This window comes from Scophthalmus maximus, chromosome 3 (assembly GCF_022379125.1).
Source record: "Scophthalmus maximus strain ysfricsl-2021 chromosome 3, ASM2237912v1, whole genome shotgun sequence".
Taxonomy (NCBI): Eukaryota; Metazoa; Chordata; class Actinopteri; order Pleuronectiformes; family Scophthalmidae; genus Scophthalmus; species Scophthalmus maximus.
The window spans coordinates 8,402,013-8,426,082 of NC_061517.1; the positions used below are offsets into that span (position 1 = coordinate 8,402,013).

Sequence of the window (24,070 nt, forward strand, 5' to 3'; positions counted from 1 at the left end):
ACAATGGTACTAAGACAATTTGAGATTTAGTCTTTCAGTATGAGCTGGAGTGAGAGTGCATGCCATGAGCGGGATGCCCCACTGATTCTGATTACACTTAAGGCTACGAGTTGAGCTCCGCATAATGCAGTGGTTAGGGATTAGGCTTTCATGATGTAAATAACTTGGATTGCTCAAAAAATGTCATCTGTAGTTTGTCCACTCCGGCTGGTTTGATTCACAGAGACTGGTTCCATCTTTGCCGTCCTCCTTTCCTCTCCTCTCATCTCATTCTGATGATGCATTGATGCACATGACAGTAATGGTGGGGTTTGAATGGCCATAGCTGTAGCCAATTACTTTGGAAATGTTTAACATACTGCACAGTTATTTCTGGAGTTTCCTCCTGTAGTGCGTTGTGTGTATGCATGTGTGAAAGTGGGAGAGAGTGAGGCTGAGACTGTCTTAATTCCATCTCTGCTAACACTTTGCTCCATGCATGTCCCTAATCCGCCCGGCCTGTTAAAAGGTACCGCATCTCCTTGGAGGGCGGCAGAGGACAGCTTACTTCCACAAGATCGGCCCCTTCGTCTGTCCTTTCTCCCCCCATTTGCACTTCAGCTGCATGACCAGACGCCCTCACAGTATTTCATTCTGAGAGGAGACAGACGGTTTTTACTCAGTGAAAAGGTCTCAGAGGAAGAAAAAAACCATCACCACCAGCAGCCATGAATGGCACAGAAGGACCCAACTTTTACGTCCCCATGTCTAACAAGACGGGGTTGGTTCGCAGCCCATTTGAGCACCCGCAGTACTACCTGGCTGAGCCCTGGAAGTACTCTCTTCTGGCTGCGTACATGCTGTTCCTCATCATCACTGCCTTCCCCATCAACTTCCTCACCCTCTTTGTCACCGTGAAACATAGGAAGCTGAGGACCCCTCTGAACTACATACTGCTCAACCTGGCGGTGGCCGACCTCTTCATGGTCGTCGGGGGCTTCACGGTCACTCTTTACACAGCCCTGCATGGATATTTCATCTTGGGGGTCACCGGCTGCAACATTGAAGGATTCTTCGCCACCTTAGGAGGTGAGAGAGACAAACATGAAATGAAGTTTAAATTCACCGGTATGTCATGTTTCCAGTCTCATCTTGATGAATGTAAATTGTATCCTTTGTGTGTCTCTTTCATAATAGAAAATATTTTTAAATATGCATTTTTAGTTGTTGAAACTACTTGAAATCTAATAATTACAGATGTTTAATATCAGATGTATGTTCTTTATTTAAATGGAATCCTGCTCTATTGTTCGTCTCAGGGGAGATTGCCCTCTGGTCATTGGTGGTTTTGGCTATCGAGCGCTACATTGTGGTCTGTAAGCCAATGACTAACTTCCGCTTTGGGGAAAAACATGCCATCGCTGGCCTGGCATTCACGTGGATCATGGCCCTGACCTGTGCTGCGCCTCCTCTGTTAGGATGGTCCCGGTACTGTATGTTTCAGTGTCCGCACTGTGCTCACCAGACTTTCAAACCATACAAATATAGAATTGATCGTTTACACAACAAACCACCTTAGAGATTATGTCCATGTTTTCAGCACACTTACTTTGATAGCAAATATGGTGTGTGATAGTGTTGATGGAAATTCTGAGATCGTTATTACGTGTGGATGCAGGTACATCCCGGAGGGAATGCAGTGTTCCTGTGGGATTGACTACTACACTCCCAAACCTGAGATCAACAACACCTCATTCGTCATCTATATGTTTGTCCTCCACTTCTGTATCCCCCTCTTTATCATTTTCTTCTGCTACGGTCGCCTGCTCTGCACTGTGCGAGCGGTAAGAACGTGATACCTCGTATATCCTTGTGGAGAAATCCTTTCTTCTTCTTCTTTTTTTACCTTTCTCCGCTCCGCAGGGAGGTTAGAGCATCACAGATCAGGGTCTCTGGGGATGCGAGGGGGTTCAATGGCTCAAGGGCACTTCAGGAGGGTAGATCCTTGCCAAAATTACGGCTTATGCCCAGGTTCCTCAGCTGAAGGGCAGGCTGTCTACCCACTGTGTCACCCTGATGCCCTCATTAATAATAGCAAAACCACATTGATAATGTATTAGCAGTCATAAAAAGTAAAAAAAAAAATAAGGCATCTTATGCCTTTCTGTTATTTAAAAAATCCATCTGTAATTTCTTTGATTCATAAGTATGTGTGCATGTATAATTGGATAGTTTGATTTAATGATGGATACCAAGTTTGTTTTACTGCTGATGATGAAACCATAACAGACGTAAACAACGTTTCAACAGTGTGAGAACACATTACTAACTCACTGACTGTTTACATAGATTAGCATTTCATAAATGAAGCTGCGTTTTTCTGTGCTCAGGCTGCGGCCCAACAGCAGGAGTCTGAAACCACCCAGAGGGCCGAGAAAGAGGTGACACGTCTGGTCATCGTCATGGTGATCTCCTTCCTGATATGCTGGGTGCCCTATGCCACCGTGGCTTGGTACATATTTGCCAATCAGGGAACTGAGTTTGGACCGGTATTCATGACGGCACCGGCCTTCTTCGCAAAGAGCTCTGCTCTGTACAACCCAGTCATCTACATTCTGCTAAACAGACAGGTATGTGGGGCCCAGAGAGAGAGAGAGAGTAACCAAGTACATACTCAAGTACAATTTTGGGGTATTTGCACTTCAGTGTGTCCATTTAATGCTGCATCCTACTTCCACTTCACTTTTTTGCACCACTTCAAATACTTCTACCCACTACTACGACTACTACTACCGCACTATTTATCTAACACTTGCTGTCACTTTTCAGGTTAACATTTTACATTAAAAAAATATATTATATGCGTGTGAAAGAAAATTCCTTGTTAATAATTCAAATGGTGGCTCTCAACCTTTTTGGGTTATGAAACGTTACTAAAAAAAGCAGTGTTGAGACCTCCCCTTAGATTTCTGAAGCAATGAGTTGTTAGGCGCTGACACTTCACCACTTAACTCCTCGCATAGTTTAATCAAAATAACTGTTCAAGACCCAAAAAGATTCAAGATAAAACATGTGTCCCCAACCAGATGTTTGGGAAACAGTGGCCTACATTACGGAATTATATATCTTCAGTATTTCATATAGCTCCCTCTGGAAAAGTAAAACACTGCTTTTGCAGTCTAAGTCTAATGATGTTATGAAATAATACAACAGGGGGGACATGTTCTGTGTAACGAGCACTTATTACCTAATATTATTCTTATGTATTTTGAAGAGAGTACTTTTACCTGTGATGGAATACTTAAACTTTTACTCAAGTGAAACGTCTGAACGCTTCTTCCACCACTGACTGAAAGTGTCTCGTGATAATCGTGATCCAGATCCTCTTCTGTTTCTCCAGTTCAGGAACTGCATGATCACCACGGTTTGCTGTGGAAAGAACCCGTTTGGAGACGATGACGCCGCCACGGCTGCCGCTACCTCCAAAACCCAGACTTCATCTATATCCTCCAGTCAGGTGGCCCCGACTTAACCTGCCCACACCAACCCCCCCCCAGTTCCTCCTCTTCACCGTCCCATCTGTCCCTGCACACCAAGGGACCCTTCACTGCCAAGCAGTCCTGTGTTGTATTGGCCAATCCTCTTGACTTACCTCTCCGTGTGTCTTCACTGCAGTGGCACAGCTACACCTTAGCGGGGACTGACATGCTGAAGAGCCAGCATGTGTTTTCTGAATCCAATCAATCATGGAAAGTGTTCAGCTGGCGTCACAGAGTTTAACCCTGCATCAATGGGGCGGTGTCCGCCAGATGATCCAACTGAACACATTCCAAACTCCCCACTGCCCCACACACAAAAAAGCAAACACATAGTAGGAGAAAATCCAATGCAAAAACCCCACACTGCATCATTTTCATGATCAACTCTTGTTCAAGTAATTGTTACAGCTATATCTCCACCAACATGCGCTTTGAACAATCAACTTTATGAAATTATTAGTCGAGATTAGTCATGAATTTGTTTAGATATCTCATGTGTTTTCAGACAGCGCTATCCTCTGGTCTCTCTGTCGCTCTTCTTGTCTTCATGGTGATGAAGCTAAAGGGTTTAGTTTGCTATTAGCATTAACTTTGAAATGAGTGTAGACCAGATGGACCGGAGAAGAGCTTCTGCAAGAAACTGGATGCGCCTCCTGCAAGAAACTGGATGTATGTGTGGTGGATGTTAATTTATCTGAGTGGATGTCAGAATGGCCGTGTGGGTATTAAAGAGATATTATTTTGCTCATTGTGTAAAGGTTATGGTCTTGTGGAAGCTGTTCTGTGTCCTGCAATAATTAAAAAGGCTAAATGCATGACTTTTCCCTCACTTGCTCCACCATGAGAACGTTTACTAGGGCTTATAAGATGTTTCAGATGCTGGTTTGTGAGATTTTGGGTAACGGGAAATCTAAATCATGTGCAAATGTCAAAATTCACAGTGATGCTGTAATGCATTCAGAAATGAAGCACTCCTAGACTTCATCCAATAAATGTTGTCATTATTAGACATTTTAAAATTCTAAATACTGTAATTTATTTCACAAACTCTGACAAGTCATTTGGCATCACAAATACAGTCTCTCCTCAGATTATATTGAGCTCACTTTTTTTTTTCCATAAATGTTAATTTCCCTCTTTTAAATTGGTCGGAATCCAACATGATATTCATTTGTTTACAAGAACACGAATCAACACTTCTATACTGATGCAGCTCTTCCCAGTGAACTACACAACATTTGATTTCACTGATTTCAGTCATTCATAGTTCTCTCTGCTCTTCTCCTCAACCCATCATCAACCTGCAAAGCACATTGAGACACATTGTTCAGAGCAGCGACGGGAGCGAGTCGCCCCGTCTTCGCCAATCACACCTGAGAACAATGCAGGCTTTAGGGAATGGGAGGAGTTCTTCATGGCCCTTCCTACTCATCCTGATGAACAGGCCACCTGAAAGAATTATAACACATCTATAAATATTGCTATGGACATTATAATACAGTACAGTGCATCATTGGCTCGTTTCCCTTCAGAAAAGGGTTCAGTGCGTTAAGATTGCCACCAGGGCTTCCTGTAGCTCCCGGTAACTGTAAAGACATCCAGAAAAAAAAGCCTCATCTCCGAGCTACTACACATTCCCTCTAAAGCATAGCTGAGCCACACTGGAATTCTGCCCGTCTCATGGGGAAATATTTGGGAAACTTGCTCGGCATTCCCAGATGAAAGGAGGAACACCTCGCAAATATATAACACTTGAGAGGCACGTTTAAGTCCTTTGCTCCGCCACCATTCACGCTTGTTAGAGTCTGTGGGAATAACAATGACACTCGTGAAGGCTAACTCCACAGTGGTCGACATTCCCAAGTAACCGTGTAGGCGGGAGAGGAGGCAGCAGTCAGCAGGAGAAAGAGGTGGCGAGGAGGAGAGGCTGGCAGGTTCAGGCTTCACTGCAGCACTCGTAGATGTTGTCCTCCACAAGGGCAATGACCTGCTCGAACTTGTGGTGCAGCTGAGTGCGCCGTGCAGTGGGGTTCGACTCCAGCGCGTTCACCACCTGACCAGGCGGAGACAGAAAAAGAAACACACAACAAAGGTGACTTTCAGTGGCTGTCGAGCATTCATGCATCTATCTGTGTGGGAGAGGGGAAAAAAACCAGGCCACCTGCCTGGACATAGAAAGTTGAAACGAGGGAGAGAGGGAGAGCGGCAGTGGAGCAAGTGAAGCCTCTTCTCGTTGCCTTCACGCATGCCTCCGCACCACAAAAGCCTCTGCTCTTCACATATTTACAAAACCCACATCTGCTCTGTTTTTCATGCCCAGTAGTTGTCACCGTATCAGTGGGATTTACGGGGCAGAGCAAACCGAGCTGGGGCGAGAGAATAGGCAATCAGGGGCCATTCACAGAGCTCTGTGAGTCTGAGTCTAAGCCCCTGGCCCACGTCAGTGCAGTAGCATGACAGAGGAAAGCAGCTAAACTGTATTATCACGAGGGCGCTCCATTAAGGCACAGTCACCACTGACTAAGCCTCTCCGGAGAATAGTCCCAGCACTGAGGAAACATTGGGGGAGGACAGCGGGGGCCGAGAGAGGCCTAGTTCAACAGGGAAACACGAGATATGAGGCAGCAACGTAACACTGCCATTAAGCAGATAGGGGTGGTGGATAAAGAGAAGGTAAACATCATGTTGTTTGCTTAGTGTGAAAGGTAGACTGTCTGTGGGATGGAGGGGGGGATTGGTCACAGAGCAGTGGCTGCTGGTTGGGAGATGCATATCTAATGTTTACCAGCTGAAACACTTAAAGAAAGAAAAATGGCTACTTAGTGTAGATATTTGTCCAGATGATTATGTGATAAGTCGTGAGCCTGTTTACAGTTTCATCCATCTCTCATCATGGACATGATCTTCCACAGTGATATGTCTCTGATACTCGTCTGTGGAACGCGATACAGCGAAAGGGAGTGACTGAGGTGATGTGGCAGCAGAAAGGTGGGCCAGTTTGAACACGAGCCGCGTATCTAATATGAATCTGAGATCAGAAAGACAGAGAGGTAACGTAAGAATCTCTTACCTGGGTTCTGTATCTTTTGGCATATTTGTAGATTTCTGTCAAGGCCAGGTTGGTGTTGAATTCGTTCCTGTACTTCTGCAGGACGGACAGCGGACAGACTGTTATATTAGATTTTGGATCTAAAAAAAATAAATGTGAAGATGACAAACACACAGGAACACTGTGAGCACTTGACTCACCCGTGACTCCTCAGCCAGGTGAGCGTTCATCTCCTGCTCACTGAGAGGTGCCATTTCCTGTATCTGCCGGTAGTAGCACTGCACCCTCTTCTTGTACTCTGGGATCTCCTTGGCGTACAGCAGCTTGTTGGTCGGGGAGTCCTGATTAAAAAAGACACACACACACACACCTCAGTCAGGACGCTCATGTCAGAGCTTTTAACTGACATTACTTTGGCGTGGTGTGACTCTGCTCACGCGTTAGCCTGAAACAAATCTGAACAAGCATGACACAGACTGGGATTGACATCAAAAGCCTGAGATCCAAAGGAATGCATTAAAAGAAAAATTTCAAAATCCACAAACCACAAAATGCGAACGCAGGGGGAGGCTGGATTTAAATTTCCAAAAGCATTCAGCATAATATCAGCTACGATGAGGTGTCAGCGATGTTGTGTGTAGACTGAATGTTCATATGGTGAGGCTGAGGTCATGGACAGACAGATACATGATTGGACATTTTATGGAAATCTGACTACAGCAGGTATATAAAATGACCCACAGCGCCATATATCCACTTTTAGGGTAAATTAATAATTCATCACTGGACCGGAAAAAGGCTTGTACATTCTACAATCAGGCCCTAATTAGTGGTGCAGTGTGACTAACAACACTTACTCGGGAAACAAAATCAAGCACAATTTTGAGGTACTTTTACTTTTACTTTTATTTTTATGCTACTTTATACTTCCACATCACTACTTCCTAGAGGCAAACATTGTACTTTTACTTCACTACATTTGCCTGAAAGCAAGTTACTCCTTACTCTGCAGAATGAAGATTTAATAAATAAAAGAATATAATTTATGATGATATCATTGATTATATGATATATATATTATTATTATTATTATTATCTTAGGAGGGGTTAAACTAAGCTTTACATCGACCAGCTGAAACGTTAAAATGCTTCTTTTATGCATCAGTAAAAATTATTTCAAAAAACAAAATACACCCGTTATATATATATATGTACAATTATGTAACTCTCTGATGGGGGCCACTGTAATAATAATAATAATAATAATAAATTTCAATTACCCAACCAGGACCTCTGCTTTTGATACTGGGCATATTTGGATGATAATATATATATTTTTGTAAAAGAGTAGTTTCACAAAGTGGTATTGCTGTTTTTTACTTTTATTAATTCTTCAACCACTGGTGGAATAAGGAGCTGTTCATTTTTACTGGATGTTATTTGTGGATGACCCAGTCCTAGCCAGCATGAAATGAGACAATGGAGGGAGGGAACTGTTTCCTTTCCACACAACAGGAGACTCAAAAAGCCAGAGCTGGAGAAGGAACATTCCAGTCTAAATTATACTCCTTCATACCTCGGCCACTCTCTCCACCGTCACTTTCAGACCGTCGCGCTGGTGCTTATTCAAGCAGGAACGAAAGTAGCGGGGCTAAGAGGTTGTGGGCATGTTCGGGTTTAAGTGGTGACTAGTGTTGCGAGTGGGCGTGTGCAGGTCTTTTGGTGCTGATTGTGTGTGTGTGTGTGTGTGTGTGTGTGTGACAGAGAGAAAGTAGGACAGGGAAAAAGACTGGGAAAATAGCTTCGGCTTTTAGCATCGTTGAATGTGCTTACAGCGCGCCTTAATATTTCTGTGTCATGGGTTATTTGTGTCACTTAATGTGTGTATGTGTGTTTGTGCGTGAACCCAGTCGTGTGTGTTGAAGGTATTGGGGGACTGAAGTTGCTCTTTCTGATCGGGGACCCTCGCGCTTCCTGTCCGCAAGGTCACTTCCTGCTGTTCGTCCATCTGCCTGGTAACCCCCCTGTGACCCCATGGCCCTCCGTCTCTGCATTTTGCCAGATAAGAGGGTTTCCGTGGAAACAGCGAGCGTTGCTCAGTTTCCCACCACTCTCTCACCCCTGCCGTGCTCCTGTTAATCCAGATCCCGTACCCTTCACTCCCCTGTCCCGAGGCCATCACACACACACACAAACAAGTGACTGTAAACACCAGAGGAAAATATAGCAATGTGTCACGTCACTCTCCTTGACCCTTCAGGAGAAATGTGGCCATATCCTTGAACCTGGTGACATCATCACACTGAGCTTGCACAGCCAGATGCGACATGTTAATGAGGAGGCTGCAAAAATGTCCCAAAGCTGTTGGTTGTATGTCTGTGCATCCACAGGTAATGTGCATGTGAATATTGCCGGTGTTGAGTGCACTGGCTTTGGCGCTGAAATCAAGTTTATAAATCAGAGTGTGCGTCAGTGAAAAAGGAGCATTATATGATGAGTCCACGACTTCCTCCAGGGAGGAAGTCAGTCGGAGAGAGAGACAGGAAGCAGAGCGTGCTCAGGGTCACGGTGTCTGAGGGATGAGACGGATTTGTGAGCAGTGACGACATTGACACACACACACACACACACACACACACACACACACACACACACACACACACACACACACACACACACACACACACACACACACACACACACACACACACACACACACACACACACATTCTCGTTCAGCCGAAAAAGGGAACCCTGGTGCTCATGACCTTGGTTCAGCCGACTGGGCTGAAATAACATGAGCAGAAGTAGATGGAGCTGACAGTCTGAAGGCTTTGGGATGAGGGTTCACAGGGGGACCAGGTTTGTGTGTGTGTGTGTGTGTGTGTGTGTGTGTGTGTGTGTGTGTGTGGATAGACACAGATATACAACCCACCATATATTCAATCAGGTGGATATAATAGTTGTAATAATAATTACAGTTTGACAGATCAGAGGTTTTTTCAAGTTGTTGCATGTCCCTGCCCAGGGGAGCGAGGGGGACAGGTGGATAGAAAGATAGTGAGTAAACATTCATAAATTAGTAGGAAATCAGATGAATATGCTCCTTATAACTCCAGAACTTGGAGGTTAGGTTTTGATTAGTATCAAGAAAATCTGTGATAACTGCTGCACATCAAAGGTAAACTGCAAACTGGAATTGCTGTAAACTCATTCGGCATAATTCTGATGGTGGCACTTTGCCAAAATGTAAATTAATGAAAACCCCCGAATAGAAAGGTAGATAGAATGATAGAGAAACCCACCTTGCCAAGCTGCAGGTCAGAAATGGAGCAGGCGTCTATGAAAGCCTGAGCAATGACAGACAGACAGGCGTCCATGTGATCCGTCTTTTCAATGTCAAACACAAACTGAGGATTCTTCAGGATGTTCACCCAGAAACGCAGAGGTAAACTGCACAGAGAGGGAATTGAAAGGTTTTAAAGCCTTGCACTTGCTGTTAGGAAAACAGAGGGGGGCTTTAACCATGGAGTTAAGTTGTCTACCTGTTGGTTTTCCAGATGTGCAGGGTGTCCGGGTCTGTGATGCCCCGTTTGTCAGCCTGTTCCTCCAGGAAGTCAAAGAAATATTTGATAGCTAAAGGGGGGCGATCTGGAGGGATGCTAAGGATGGCCTGAAAGAGGTCATCCAAGAACTTCTGAAGAGTTCCCTGTGGAGATGAAGAGACATGGTATCCTGTGATGTGGGGATTTCTAGAAGGCTCCTGATGCTGGACGTTATAAACATGAAGCAGAGCTACAACATAGATATCTAGCTGTAACTTTAGTCTGTTTCTGGTCACCTTGGTGGAAAGCAGGCGGGTCAGGTAGATTTCTGGCAGGACCTTTTTGCGGTGGCTCTGTCTGTGCGACCTCTTGGTCTCCATAAGCTCATCGTGAGGTAGGACCTGGAACACAACAGAGGCCAAAGTTGTCGAGGGGATTTACATTGTATCATGCTTTAGACACATGATCCAGAAACCATATCAGGGTATTTTGAAATATACAGAATTGAGGAAGAGATGGGAGTTGGGAAAGATTTTTTTTTCGCTGTGTACAGGATCACGTCTCTGACTTGCTCATACAGGTCTAAATAGGGGCAGGGGAAAGAAGAAGCAGTCAAATTCCAGCAACATGTGTCAAAAAGAGGACTACGGAACTGTCCTGTCAAACTAACTAGTCACCCGGCAAATTGTGCTCCAAGGAACTCATTATTCTAAAGTCAAAGGGCCCATATCTTAGCTGACGTTTATAAAAGGGCTTAAGCGGCATTAATGCTGTCATGTCCTCTCAGCAGCTTTCCTTTTCACCTCCATTCACCCCCATTCTCTCTGTTGTCAGGCCCACTCCGGGCTGACTAACACCACCATACACAGGAAAGGCTCTGGAGATAAACGCAGAGCAACAATCTGAGGAGATACTCACCAAATGTACATACTTCTCTGTATCCAGGTCCTTGACTAAGGAGAAAGAGACAAAAAAAGAAACACACAGCGTGAAACAATGTGCAATCAGCAAGTTGGAGACCTGAGAGAATGAGAGGAGACAGGAGGAGGGAGCACAGGGGAGTGTGACACATAGAGGGGAGAGAAAAAAGCCCCACCTAGAGCGAGATTGACAGGAGAGCAAGGGAGATAAAGTACATGCAAGAGGAGAAAGTGATTAAGGTGGACTGTGGGCCGGTAGGGGAGGGGAGCTGTCTGAGAGAATGAAAGAGAAAGATTACGAGTGAAAGGAGAGAGAAAAGAGAGAGATTAGGGGAGACAGACACACAGAGTCTGTGATTGGCTCTGGAGCCGGTGTAATGAGATGGTAATGCTGGACCAACGCTGGGAAAGAGCATTAAACCTTACTGGTTTATATTTAGGTCTGAACACAAACACACTCATACAAATGCATGAGCAGATACGATAGGAAGCATGTAGATGCATGTCCAAGCACACACGCAGACACAAATACAAATAAATACTGTAAATTATTGTAAACACACACACACACACACACACACACACACACACACACACACACACACACACACACACAGACAGACACACAGACAGACACACAGACAGACACACAGACACACACACACACACACACACACACAGACACACACACACACACACACACACACACACACACACACACACACACAGACAGACACACAGACACACACACACACACACACACACACACAGACACATACACACACACACACACACACACACACACACACACACACACACACACACAGACACACAGACAGACACACACACACACACACACACACACACACACACACACACACTCACACACACACACACACACACACACACACACACACACACTCACACACACACACACACACACACACACACACACACACACACACACACACACACACACACACACAGACACACACACACACAGACAGACACACACATCAGCAAAAACAAAGACATTGATTTGTGCGAATACGCACACACACATGGTGAGTGTGTTCTCATTACAGGCTGCTCTGCCAGCGATGCTCCTGCCCAGCGGGCCTCAGTCCAAACCCTCAGCAGTGATCACAGGCAGGCAGGACAATGTTTTATATTAGCCAGGGAGCAATGCACTTTCACAACACCCCCCCTTATGCTTTGAAGCCGCAGCCAGGTTTTGTCCACATAAGCCTATTTTTGGCCCAATATGAATGAGCGCAGAGGCTCTGACGGACAGAGTCTGAGCAGAACTGAGCTCTGGGCTGGTGCTGATTATGTAAGGTCGACCTTAGACGGCAACTGGACAAGCCATTATAGGCTGTATGTAAACTAATCTGTCAACCGGCCGAGTAGTCATTATATTACGGCTGGAGGCTGGACAATGGGCCAACTTGCGTCGCATTTTTTCTCCACAAGCTGACATTTGCTAATGGAATACATCTATAACTCTGAAAAAAGAGCTCGGAAAGAGGCAGTGGCGTAACTTGTGTGTGAAGCAGGAGAGTACGTGTTGTGATTTATGGGTGGGAGTGTGTTTAGATGTCCGCCGTGTCTTTCGGGAACGGGAGGGTGTGCGGTTTCATGCGTGTTTACATGAGCGTATCGTGTTCTTGTGATCAACTGAGCATGTGCCGTTTCCTGTGATCCAGTGAGTGCGTGTATTTATCCAAGTGTGGGTGAGTGTTGGTGACAAAGCGACAGGAAGTGGGCGTGTTTAAAGGTGACGTACCTCTCCCCAAGGTGTTCCCTTTCTTGTCTTTCATGCTCATGGCAAGTGATGCCCCTTCTGGGATCTGTGAAGAGAGAGAAGAGGAAAGAAGAGGAGGGGGGGGGCAGAGGGCACAAGGTCAGAGGTGAGCTAGGGTGCACCAGAACAGCATCATTAAGCATGCCCTCAAGGGGAGTGTGGTGTTGAGAGGTGTGAATGAGTGTGTGTTGCGTGCATCTCGGGTGGTGCTCGTCTGCTGGAGCCTGGCTGGACTCATTAAAGTCAACTCCAGGTGAAATGGATTGAACAGCCTTGCTAGTGAACCCAGACTGTTAGTACAAGCTGCAGCTCACTGCTCTCACAGCTCCGTCCCCACGGCTCAGCACAAACCAAACAGAGCACTTAACAAGTACAGGTAACAGGTCAAAGGTCGAGGGGCACTGAACTGCTCCTTACTCACGCACAAATGAACGTAGACATTACCAAACAAATACACCAGTTCATGAGATTTTACTAGTTCGGTGGTTATTTTTCTTTATAACACAGTAATTGGCAATGATAGCGCTGCTGGAAGGTAAGGTGAAAGCAAAAACTTTTTTTTCTTATAAAACTTCATGAGAGTTCAAAAGGCCAAATTCTTTTTAAACATTTGGGGATCATTTGTTTCATGTGTAAGCAGTGTTTGTTTTCATTTTCACTTTTTTAATTACCTACAATACTCAACAGTGTACTTTAAAATATATTAATATTGAATGTATACACTGTAATACAGTATAGGTGCAGTATATATTATTAGTCAAGTATTTTCAACTAACAGTATAAATAATGTAAACGATGTGTATCAAAATAACTTTTGATAAATAACAAGTCATTAGAATTTAGATGTTAAACTTCAATAATGAATTGAAACTTCCATTATTAATGACTTAGTCTTCAACAATTAATATTAGATAATAATAATATGTCCATCTTGATGCAAAATAGTCTTCTGCTTCTGTGAATGTGTTTATATATTCATCTGCTGAATGGAGAAACTTCTTTGTGCTCACAATAAATGAGATGTGTGAGTATGTGTACTCCAGTTTTGGACAGTCATATGCAGGTATATATATATATACACATATACACATATACACACACACTCACCTGGTAATGGAAAACTGTGTTGAGCTTCTTTCGGCCATCCTCCATCAACGAGGAGTTGTCCAGGTCCTGCAGAAGTTTACTGTTGCTCCCAGAGTCAAACCACTCTGGAGGAGAGAAAATTGGTGGAGAGGAGACGAGAGAAGGAAGGAAAGTGATATTAAAAACGAGTTCATCCTGAATTTGGAAAATAATATATGTGTGACAGAGGGCAGCCATACTCTTTCCGTGTCACGACCTGTGCAAATATTCTCCGGCCATTAATCAAATCAGCTCTGCAGGCTCCACAGCCTTTGAAAGCAATAACTCTTTGTGATTATGACTGTACACTCTCCTCGATGGATTCTGTCATTTGTTATATTGCAGCCTCAGGTAAGTTGAGCTTCATGAGAGGAATTGACCTTTTGCAAAGGAGATTACTATACCTCGGAGGGCTGGGGAGGGGAGAGAATGAAAATAATCAGAGAAAATGCGCTCTTACCCAGGTCTACATCTTCGGCTCGGGGCCACTGGGAGAATGGCAGGTTTTTATAAAAGGCTTCAAGGATCTTTTCCTTCACCTGGCAGACTGTGTCTGTATGCATGACCCTGACAGACAGCGAGTCCATGCCACAGCCCTGGAAGGACACGTTGATGTTCTGCAAAAAACACAAAAACAATACTTTTCATACCTTTTCAAAGAACGAGTTTTGAATTTCAGCGAGACTGAACATTTCTAGTGGTCAGTTGTAAGTTTGACATTGACCTCTAAGAAAAACTGAGGATGTGAAAGATGGACTAAGAGTAAGTGAGGTATCAGACCTGTGGCTTGGCCTCAACGTTCTCGCGGAGCAGCCACTCCTCATTGAGGGTGTAGCGGGCCTTCCCTGTGATGGCATCTATGGATCCCTTGTTGATCTGCTGCTTGATTGCACACAGCAGCAGGAAGAAAGGCTCCCCCACTGTCTCCTGAAGAATGTGAGCAGTGGAGTCAAAAATCAGAGCTGTGGAACGTTATCTGTTTCATTTCTTTGCAGAACCTCACTCTTTTCTTTACTCACCTTGAGATAGCTGTACATACAGATGGACATCCAGTTGGTCAGCATTTTCTCCACAACAGACTCAGTGCGGCGCAGCATCAGTTTGGGGTTCTTTGAAGCCGAGGCATCAATCAGGTCCACCAGCAGATCTTTCATTATACTCGTGTAGTACTCCAGTTTGCCATGGAGGGCGATGGTGAGCAGAGACGCGAGGCTGCATCTGAAGGATGAGAAAATAGATTAGCAGAGCGGACACATGAGCAAAAACATATTCCCGAAAACATGCTGTGTCCGTTTGTGGTCAGTGGAGAAACAAATATCTACATTACAGAAACAACAACACGGTTCCTCCCCACAGCACCTATGACTGCAGAACCAAATAAAGCCCTGAGCTAACGCAGGGAGTGTCCGGGTGACTAGATCCAGAGGTGCAGGGGATTTCCCTTACAAAGCCCCATTAATCCAGGAGAAAGAGGCTACATCAGTCAGTCCGTAAGTGCTGATGCTGAGCTGGCACAGGGATGTGGTCTTGCCTCTGGAATTTCTCTACAGTCTCCACAGTGACTGGCTAGTTTTAGGACCATAACATATGACCTCTGTAGGGCAGCTGCAGCTACAGATGACCTAGTATAAACAAAGATAGTCTTACCGATGCTGTTATTGTGTATACAGCAGCTGTAGATACAACCTGAGTCTTATAGGAGAAGTTACAATTTTCCTGTTGTAATAATTGGATACCTAGTACTGTTTACAGTAAATACATTGAGACTATTTGGTTGTTTAAGGGATGAGGCTACAGCACAGGCCACTTGGTGAATGTAAGCCTAATACTCTTTCTCCAGGAATATCACACACACCGTTATCATGCCTCCTGCCTGCTCTTCCCAGACGTTCCGCAAATGTTCCTGTTGGTGTGAACGTGTCTGACACCGACAATCTCCTGATGCATTCGTAATATGTGAAAGGCAAACTCCAGAAAATGTCCGGACCAGATTTTCTAGACATTTTCGGCAATTCTGAATGCCTGAAATCAGTCGGGTTCACTAGCCAGTTGCTAACTCTGAGCAACTGTTTAACAGTCAAACATACTGTGTATTAGTTGAAGCTGTTACCTGTCTCGTACAGCGAAGTCCTTCTGCTGCTCCAAAGCGTGGACAAATGTGACCAGGAAGTGCTTGTTATTGAGGAGCGTGGAGAAGAGCGTGATGCCCTCCTCAACGTTGGGTCTTGTTGTGTTGGTTGCCTGACGACAGACAGGGAGGGTGGTGTTGGTGAAACAGTGGTTTCTCTGCACAATTTCACCTACATTGCATTACACACCTGCTGCATCCTCCCTAATCTACCCGTCGAGTGAACACCTCATCTTCCTGTCATAGCTCATCTCTCTGCTACTTTCGGCACATCCCTCTCTGGGTGTCTGTACAGTATCTGTATCATGTGCTCCAGTCCCTGACTGAGTGCGATTGTCTCTAAATGTGCCGAGTCGACTTAATGAGTATGGCCTATCTATGGGTGCGACTAAGCAGCGGTGAGATGGAGACTTCCCTCTGGACTGCAGCCATATGGTGTGGTTTGCAGCCTGACAGAAGGAGAACAGGGGTGTCCATTAAGATAAATGCGCGCCTATGAGATTTATTTGCTGTGACCTGGAAAACACTTCCTGGGAAGACGATGTGGATCCAAGGCACTTCATCACCTTCAGACAGGCTCCCCCGGCTGCCGACCCAAAACTAGCACTACAATCGTTACTTTCTCTCTTTCTAATGTGCAGGCAGACACACACACACACACACAACACACACACACACACACACACACACACACAACACACACACACACACACACACACACCCGCACGCACACACACACACGCACACACACGCACACACACACAGACTTGCATTCACATCATTCACATTGAGGTGTGAAAGTGCACGCTCTCTCTCCCACTCTATCTTCATACAATGACTCTCGCTACCATCTCCTCCTCCACACACACACACACACACACACACACACAAACTCACACACACAGACAAATGCATGACTAAGGATGGGTTTCAATGAAAAGCACACTGTTGGGTTGTCCAAGAGCCAGTGAGAAGTGTGTCAACAACCTGCCATGAACTTTGTGGGCAGCGTTGTTTGACAAGCTTGTGCTTCACTCACTACAAACCACTGAACAACATGCATTACCATTCGCATATACACACAAAAGCATGCGGGTGCACACAAACACATACTGACATGCTACGCACTCATTATAACAAGCACACAGAGGCAAAAACTGCAGAATGTGCCTTTCTTTACTCCTCATCAAGACGGAGCCCAGCATAAAGCCTTAATAAGCTTCAGTGTGACCCAGTTGAGAAAACAAGGGAGTGAAAAAGGAGCCAATTCAAGGCACAAGAAAGAGCAACCTAACCTATCATCCTAATGGCTTAACACCTCACCTTCCAGTCCTGCAGCAGCGGGTGGGTCTCAGGCAGTGCTCGAGGGCCCAGAGCATCATTCTCATAGACGGGCTGGACTAGACTCTTCTCGTAATCTGAACACATCTGAAACACACGTACACGCACAGAAAAATTGAATACAACACCAGCTCTAGTTCTAAACACAGGAAGGTGCAGCAGATACTAGATGGACAGGGGAAACCAAAAAAGTGCTGGCCATGAGACTTTTGGCGGTAAATTTGCAACCTCTGGAACCAATGGGCAGAATTTTCTTAAAAGGGCCTTGAATGGGCCATGACTGACCATGAAAAGGAAACATGACACCGTGACACGAAACGTCATGAGCCTAAAAGGCTTTAGAGACAAACAGTCAAGAGCCAAGAGGCAGCTTTTCAATGCACTCTGTCATTTCAGAAAAGCTACATTTGGCTTGTATTTCAACTGTGTCTAAGTATGTGTCTAACACTGGTGTCTACGTGTGTGTGTGTGTGTGTGTGTGTGTGCGTGTGTGTGTGTAATCTAAGACAACCAGAAGCACTCATGGAAAGAAGAGACGTGAAGGGTCGGGAGTCGGGTGCCGTCTACGCAGAATACTACAGAGAGACAATGCCAAAGCAGCAATGCTTGAATTTATGTTTCCCTCTAAAACTGCTTTCAGACATGTCCTGAAGCCCGGATATTTTTTCCTGAACTTTTCCGGAGGGGGTGTATGGGTGAACGCAAATGTCCGCAAATGTTTTTCCTGCTAGCCTCCAAGTAAAACTTGTAAGAATACAGCAGGAACATTTCAGGGCAATTCCCAACGAGCCAATGAGTGGGCGCTCTACCCAGGCACCACTCCTCACCTGGATGTTCCCGGAAATGTTCCTGCCTTTGTGAATGTGTCTGACCTGGACAATCTTCAGCTGTGTTCTACATATGTGAACCGCAAACTCAGGACTTTACGGGACTTTACAACACTCTCCCCACTCACTTCCTTCAAATGCCAAAACAGCGTCCAGTGTCCACTGCAACAAGCCAGTGAGGCTTTCCATTGCGCAAGAGCGTGTATACTTGCAAAGCTGTGTGGGCGTGTGAGCTGAGTGAAAAGTGTGTTTTGAGAAATCAGGGGGAAAGTTTCCTTGTCTCAGTGCCTGCCATTGTTCTGTCTCCTTGAGAGTCCATGCCTGTGGTTGAAAGACAAGGCCCGCTGAGTTGTGTCTGTCTGTACCGGTAGAAAAACACCCTCCAGCAAATAGACCCGCAGTCTACCTTCTTAGTGGGTCACACGTTAGAAAAAGGCTTACCTATGGAGAACACATTAACTCTCCAGCAGAGTGCCGAGCTGAGATACACCTCGCTGCTGTATGTTAAAAAGTTCCAAGGTGAATTTTTATCATGAATATGACAAGCAGTGGGTAAAGCGAAATGGGACATGTAGGGGGAAAAAAATCAAAAGACCATTGAGAAAAATGGTATTGTCAGTCTGCCAGTCGAGATCAGATAGCGGGTAAAAAAAATCGCGTGTCTCACCTTGGGGAAGAATGTGCGTGTGACAAACTGTTTGTACTCCAAAAAGGGGATGCCCTGGCTGCGATTCAGCTCCTTGGTTAGATCTGTCATGTCTGTCTGCAGCTCTGCAAAGCCTGAAAGGACAAAGAAACAGGACCAAGCAGAGCATAAATCCTGGGACCTTTAAAACCACAGTTGTTTATTGTATCTGGCTCATCATGCTTCATTTGTTGCTGAGCAAAAATGAGTCAGGAATCGGTTCAAAGGCAAGGACCATCAAAATCCTCCCAGGCGGCTGTGGGATCTGAGAGAATCCAGCTGATTTCAGTGGAAGATATTATAGAAGAAACATAGAATTGTGTTATTTAATTTCCTAGATCTGATGCTCACTACTAAATATATCAAACACTAATCCCTTGATATTTTCTCTCTCTTTCTCCCTCTGTTTGCCAGATTGTGCAGCTCAGCACGGCAAACATGCAAATATTTACACATACGACAATCAGAGCAGCGCAATCCCGTCTGAGTTCTTCATCCAGAACATGTGCGCGGGAACACATGCAGAAACAGTACCAGCGCGTCCAGACTCTGACTTTAATTTACATGCTAATATTGTAGCCACTTCATTGGGTAGCATGTTCTCGGAGAGGATCATGTTCCCCTCTAATGAGATGCTGGAGAAGTTTTTATGGAAAAGTGCTTCCTGTTGCAGGATGAGAGACGTATTACGGTTGCAATGCCAGTTTCCTCAGCCCATACTGTGTTTGTCAAGAGAGAAGGGAACACCAGACCTGGGGGATTTAAAACATATTTCATCACTCCTCCCGGTTATTTATCCTCCCGCTCACTGAAGTGTCCTCTAAACCACCAGTCGGTTCACACCGTCAGCTCCCGATAAGCTGAACCTCCCCTCTTGCCTCACTTTTCATACAAATACCAAAACCCTCCCATTCCTATGTCCATATGTCAATTTGCCATCGTTTTTCACTCCCCCTTCGTTTGCTTTTATCACATCTTTCTTCTAAGCAGAACTATGGCTCACATTGAGCACACTTACCCTGAACTCCGCCACAGATCTATCCTTGTCACCTGACTAAATAACCTCTCCTCTTCTTCTCCCCTCCCCCCCACGCTCCTGTTTCTCCTCATACTCTCAGTCCTGACTCCCGCTCCTATCGCTTCCTCCCTCCATTTTTCCCCCTCTATCTGTCCCCCCTATCTCTCCGCCATAAATCTGGGTGCTCAGACGTGCAGTGGCCTTCACACGGCTTTACTCTGAGGCCCTAGACACCCACACACACATGCACAGAAAAACACAGCAAACTAAACACACACGCGGGCCTTGTTCCTATGGGTTAGACACAACAGAGACTATGTGGTCACTGAGTGTGTCTGTGTGCTGCTGATCATTTGTCAGTCTCTGTTTTCTAGGAGTCATGCTGACTGGGCACAAATCTGTCGACTGTTGTATCTCCCTCCCACTTCAGACTGGAAAATAGATCTCAATCTTTGCTTGCACACACACACATAGACGTGCACAAACAGACAAATAACCAGATGTACGTGGTGAAAATATCAATTGGTCAATTGAAAAAAAACATAATTTCTGGTCCAAACCACAGTAACAACAGAGCTGGAACAAAGGAAGAGGGCGTGTGTCCGAGGCCGTGTGTTCTTGTGTAAACACACCTTTACGGATCTCCTCTCTGATCTGGGACTCCATCTCCTCCATTTGGAGTAGAGTTTTCTGCCAGTAGCGTTCCGCCCTTCGACTCTTTGTGCAGTACACTACAAGAGCTGAGGAAAAAACAAAGACTGTTATCACACTGACAGCTTCCAGTCAATCAGGAAATAACACCAGCATCAGATATGGGTCTAAAAGACTCCATTTTATTTATTCATGAAATGAGAGCAAATTAAAAGCTGGGAAATGTGAGAAAATCTAAATTAGCACCAATTTTCTCCTGTACACCTGCCCCGCATGCCTGCACGCATACGAACACACACACATACACACACACACACACACACACACACACACACACACACACACACACACACACACACACACACACACACACACACACACACACACACACACACACACACACACACACACACACACACACACACACACACACACACACACACACACACACACACACACACACACACACACACACACACACACACACACAGCAGACAGCGAGGGGAACAGTGAGGTCTTTGTGTACCAGTTACTATAAAGGGATGAAGCATGTGCGGGGAAACTATGACGCCCAAATTCCTTTTTATCTGTTCCACATCTGGATCATCCATTGCTGCAGCAGGCACACATCCATCATCAGCTGGGGAGCATACCTACTCAACTTACCCACAGTGCACAGCAGCAGCAGCACGCAGCACACAACAATTGATACCACGATGGCCAGCTCACTTCCACCAAGCTGCACTTTGGCAATGGTGTGACGGAAGTTTCCCACTTGCACCTAGAAAGAGAAAGAAAGATACAAACCAAATTAAAAAAAAATCTTTTAAACTTCCCCCTTCTTTTCCCCTCTTGTATGTCTTTTCTTCTATAGTTCTCAACATTACATTTTCATCACATTTTCATATTCTTTTTCTAATTTTGTCAGCAAGCAGTTTTTATTTTTATTTTTTTATTTTTCCTTTTGTGTGTTAAGAAGTTTGTTCTTAATATGTTGTTATTGTATTTTTATGTTGTTGAGGACCCCCGTGACCCCCCATCTTATTCCCCGTAAATAATAAATTTGAACATGCACTTTGTTTTTCTTTTAATATGTAAGCAATTTGTTTGTGTAAACACCTTAAAGACTTATAAGAAACCAAATATACTGCTGCAGTGGTGAAATTTGACAGAAACAAATAACAAAACATTGAAAAATTCCTAACATTTGAGACTCATTTTAACTGTTGTCCTCAACTGAAGGTAGAATGATTTTCAACCATGGAACATTGGTTGTCAAGTGACAGGTTGGAGTCAAATATGACACATACTATTGTACAGTATATACTGGAAATGTACTGTAATGATGTAATATATGCACAATGTAGGTTACTTACAATCCTGAAAAAAGGCAAATTGGGTTTTGAGGCAGTGCAAGACAGATGAAGACAGATGCAAACAGAGCAGTAATGAGGAGAGAGCGGAGGAACATTAAGTTTTTTCTTTGTAATACAGTGTAAAAATGCATGCAGTGTAACATGTGCGTAATGGAAACACAAGTGTCTGCACACATGCCCATATGCGCACAACATCATTTTTTTTTCATGGACACAGGTGCAGACATACAGGGAAAAAAAAACGCACACTGTGGATTTTGAAAAATGGTCTCGCTGCGACGAGCTGGAGGAGTCACGCAGTTCAGAGTAACCCAGATGTGACAAGAAAAGGACTTTCACTTCTGCCTTCTGATTAGTCAGCAGGGTCTCTGTGGTCCCTCCTCACATCCTTCCCTCTCCATCCCCCAATCCGAACACACTTCATAAAAAGAACTGAAGAAAAAAGCCTCCAATCCTCAGACCAAATCCCTCTTACTCTGGTCTTACTCCGAGGGGGGAAACTGCCTCACTGGACTCCTTCCTTATTTTCTCATTCCCTCTTTCTCTTTCTACTCCAGGCATTTATTTACCCGGCCCAGCGAGAGAAGGTGCTCTTCCAGAGACTGCAAAAGCCGGGCCTGGTTTAATGGAGGGGAAAATGCCATTGTTCCATCATGTTCCTGTTTCGCTCAGGGTACAAAAACACTGCTTCCCCACATCCATTCCTTCAGCTCAGCTGTACCTCAGAGCCAAGCGCAGCACAGGCATGTAAAAATAGATCTGCCACAGAAAATAAGCGAAGAGACACAAATGACCATAAGCAATGCACCAGCCCGACGTGTGTGCATTTATTCAAATCAGCCGACACAAAGGAAAATATACATGCGCCGTGTATTTATGCCTCTGACAAATGTGCACACAAATCAACCTCACACAGCTCTCGAGCAGGCAGCCCACCCATTCATGTTATGGCATCTCATGTGACCCTTGCCCTGCCTTTATGTCTGGGCTAATTGCTTGTGTTTATTCTCAGACATCCTGAGAGACAGACAGGGGATGGCCGGCTACTCGGGTGAGCCTCAGGTACAGAGGGGAGAAAGGAGAAAGTTAAGTTTTTACATTACAACTCTACTTATAGACAGAAAGAGACTAACATATGTTTCTGAGCTATTTAAGCAAACCTCTCACAGTTTTGCTCATATTTAAATATAGATGAATCACCCCCCCACTACCCCCCTTTAATAAAGTCCTATCACAACGGACCAGAATGGACAACAACAGATGGGGAACGTGGGCAAAGGAACGAGTGTCTGCTTTTATCAGGCCTGTGCAGCGCTCAACTATTTCTTGATTAAGACCTTAAACTGTTATGGAGAGAACTTGGAGACAAAATAAAAACGCAAGTGAGGAGTGAAACCATCTCTATCTGGGAGTGAACAGATAGGTAATGGTGTCGCCGATGACGGACGGACTGATACGGAGGATTAAAGAGATAGAGGGTACGTGGTAAACATTTCACTGTTCTTTTGTGGCATTGTGGTACAGAGTGACAGCTCACCACCCCCTGTAACTGCTGATTCATGGTGGCATGCCCGAAGATGAGAAAACTATTTATGATTCAAAGAGAGAGACACACAAAATCAATGAATGTGCAGGGGTCTGTGCAGATCAAAGCTGTTTCACTGGACACCACAGATGGTCTGGACTCTGGCTAAATGTTTGGATTGAGCTCGGTATGACAGATGGGTGATATCCTTAAATGATCAGGGTCTATCGTGCAATATTTTCAACATGATGCCGTGTGTGTTATTGTGTTTCACTGCGGTGTTTCACGTGCTTTGCATACTTACGGTGACAGGTAGCTCGCTCTCACTGGAGCTCAGCAGTCCGTTGATCGTGCAGTGAAACAGCTGGTCATTATGGAAGCTGATGTTACAGGGATAGGAGCCAACCATTACGGTGTATTCCTCCGGCACCAGTTCCAGATCGCTCGGCCCTTTCTGCGCCAGGAATGGAAGAAAAAAAACTGTCGTCAGCCAGGTCCAGTGGTAAGAGACCAGAGGGGCTGCTTTGAACAGGCACAGTTAACATTCAAACAGAACAA

General features: G+C 45.0%; 2 protein-coding genes across 2 annotated transcripts in view; one reads left to right on the forward strand and one right to left on the reverse strand.

Moving 5' to 3' along the window:
• Positions 1 to 82: 82 nt before the first annotated feature.
• On the forward strand, positions 83 to 4,333 carry LOC118316929 (rhodopsin). The gene is made up of 5 exons (XM_035645230.2): positions 83 to 1,068; positions 1,299 to 1,467; positions 1,658 to 1,823; positions 2,370 to 2,609; positions 3,380 to 4,333. Exons 1-5 carry the CDS (start codon positions 708 to 710, stop codon positions 3,509 to 3,511), a joined length of 1,068 nt encoding a protein of 355 aa, XP_035501123.1. The 5' UTR covers positions 83 to 707; the 3' UTR covers positions 3,512 to 4,333.
• Positions 4,334 to 4,529: 196 nt separating this feature from the next.
• plxnd1 (plexin D1) overlaps positions 4,530 to 24,070 on the reverse strand; it is a 59,351-nt gene continuing 39,810 nt past the window's right edge. The window contains exons 19-36 of the mRNA XM_035645191.2: positions 23,817 to 23,966; positions 21,278 to 21,392; positions 20,593 to 20,700; positions 18,925 to 19,037; positions 17,413 to 17,517; positions 16,072 to 16,202; positions 14,981 to 15,179; positions 14,742 to 14,888; positions 14,422 to 14,578; positions 13,944 to 14,047; positions 12,819 to 12,882; positions 11,031 to 11,065; positions 10,409 to 10,513; positions 10,113 to 10,276; positions 9,873 to 10,020; positions 6,768 to 6,908; positions 6,589 to 6,663; positions 4,530 to 5,571 (exon numbers count right to left, since the gene is read on the reverse strand). Coding sequence (XP_035501084.2) covers positions 5,455 to 5,571; positions 6,589 to 6,663; positions 6,768 to 6,908; positions 9,873 to 10,020; positions 10,113 to 10,276; positions 10,409 to 10,513; positions 11,031 to 11,065; positions 12,819 to 12,882; positions 13,944 to 14,047; positions 14,422 to 14,578; positions 14,742 to 14,888; positions 14,981 to 15,179; positions 16,072 to 16,202; positions 17,413 to 17,517; positions 18,925 to 19,037; positions 20,593 to 20,700; positions 21,278 to 21,392; positions 23,817 to 23,966 — 2,178 coding nt within the window. The 3' untranslated portion in view covers positions 4,530 to 5,454. The remainder of the gene's footprint in view (positions 5,572 to 6,588; positions 6,664 to 6,767; positions 6,909 to 9,872; positions 10,021 to 10,112; positions 10,277 to 10,408; positions 10,514 to 11,030; positions 11,066 to 12,818; positions 12,883 to 13,943; positions 14,048 to 14,421; positions 14,579 to 14,741; positions 14,889 to 14,980; positions 15,180 to 16,071; positions 16,203 to 17,412; positions 17,518 to 18,924; positions 19,038 to 20,592; positions 20,701 to 21,277; positions 21,393 to 23,816; positions 23,967 to 24,070) is intronic.

What these genes read in the sequence shown, in the direction of transcription:
- LOC118316929 (XM_035645230.2), top strand. Translation starts at nt 708, where the DNA reads ATGAATGGCACAGAAGGACCCAACTTTTACGTCCCCATGTCTAACAAG. An exon ending in ATTCTTCGCCACCTTAGGAG is followed by an intron (nt 1,069 to 1,298) that starts GTGAGAGAGACA and finishes TGTTCGTCTCAG; the next exon opens with GGGAGATTGCCCTCTGGTCA. An exon ending in TGCTCTGCACTGTGCGAGCG is followed by an intron (nt 1,824 to 2,369) that starts GTAAGAACGTGA and finishes TTCTGTGCTCAG; the next exon opens with GCTGCGGCCCAACAGCAGGA.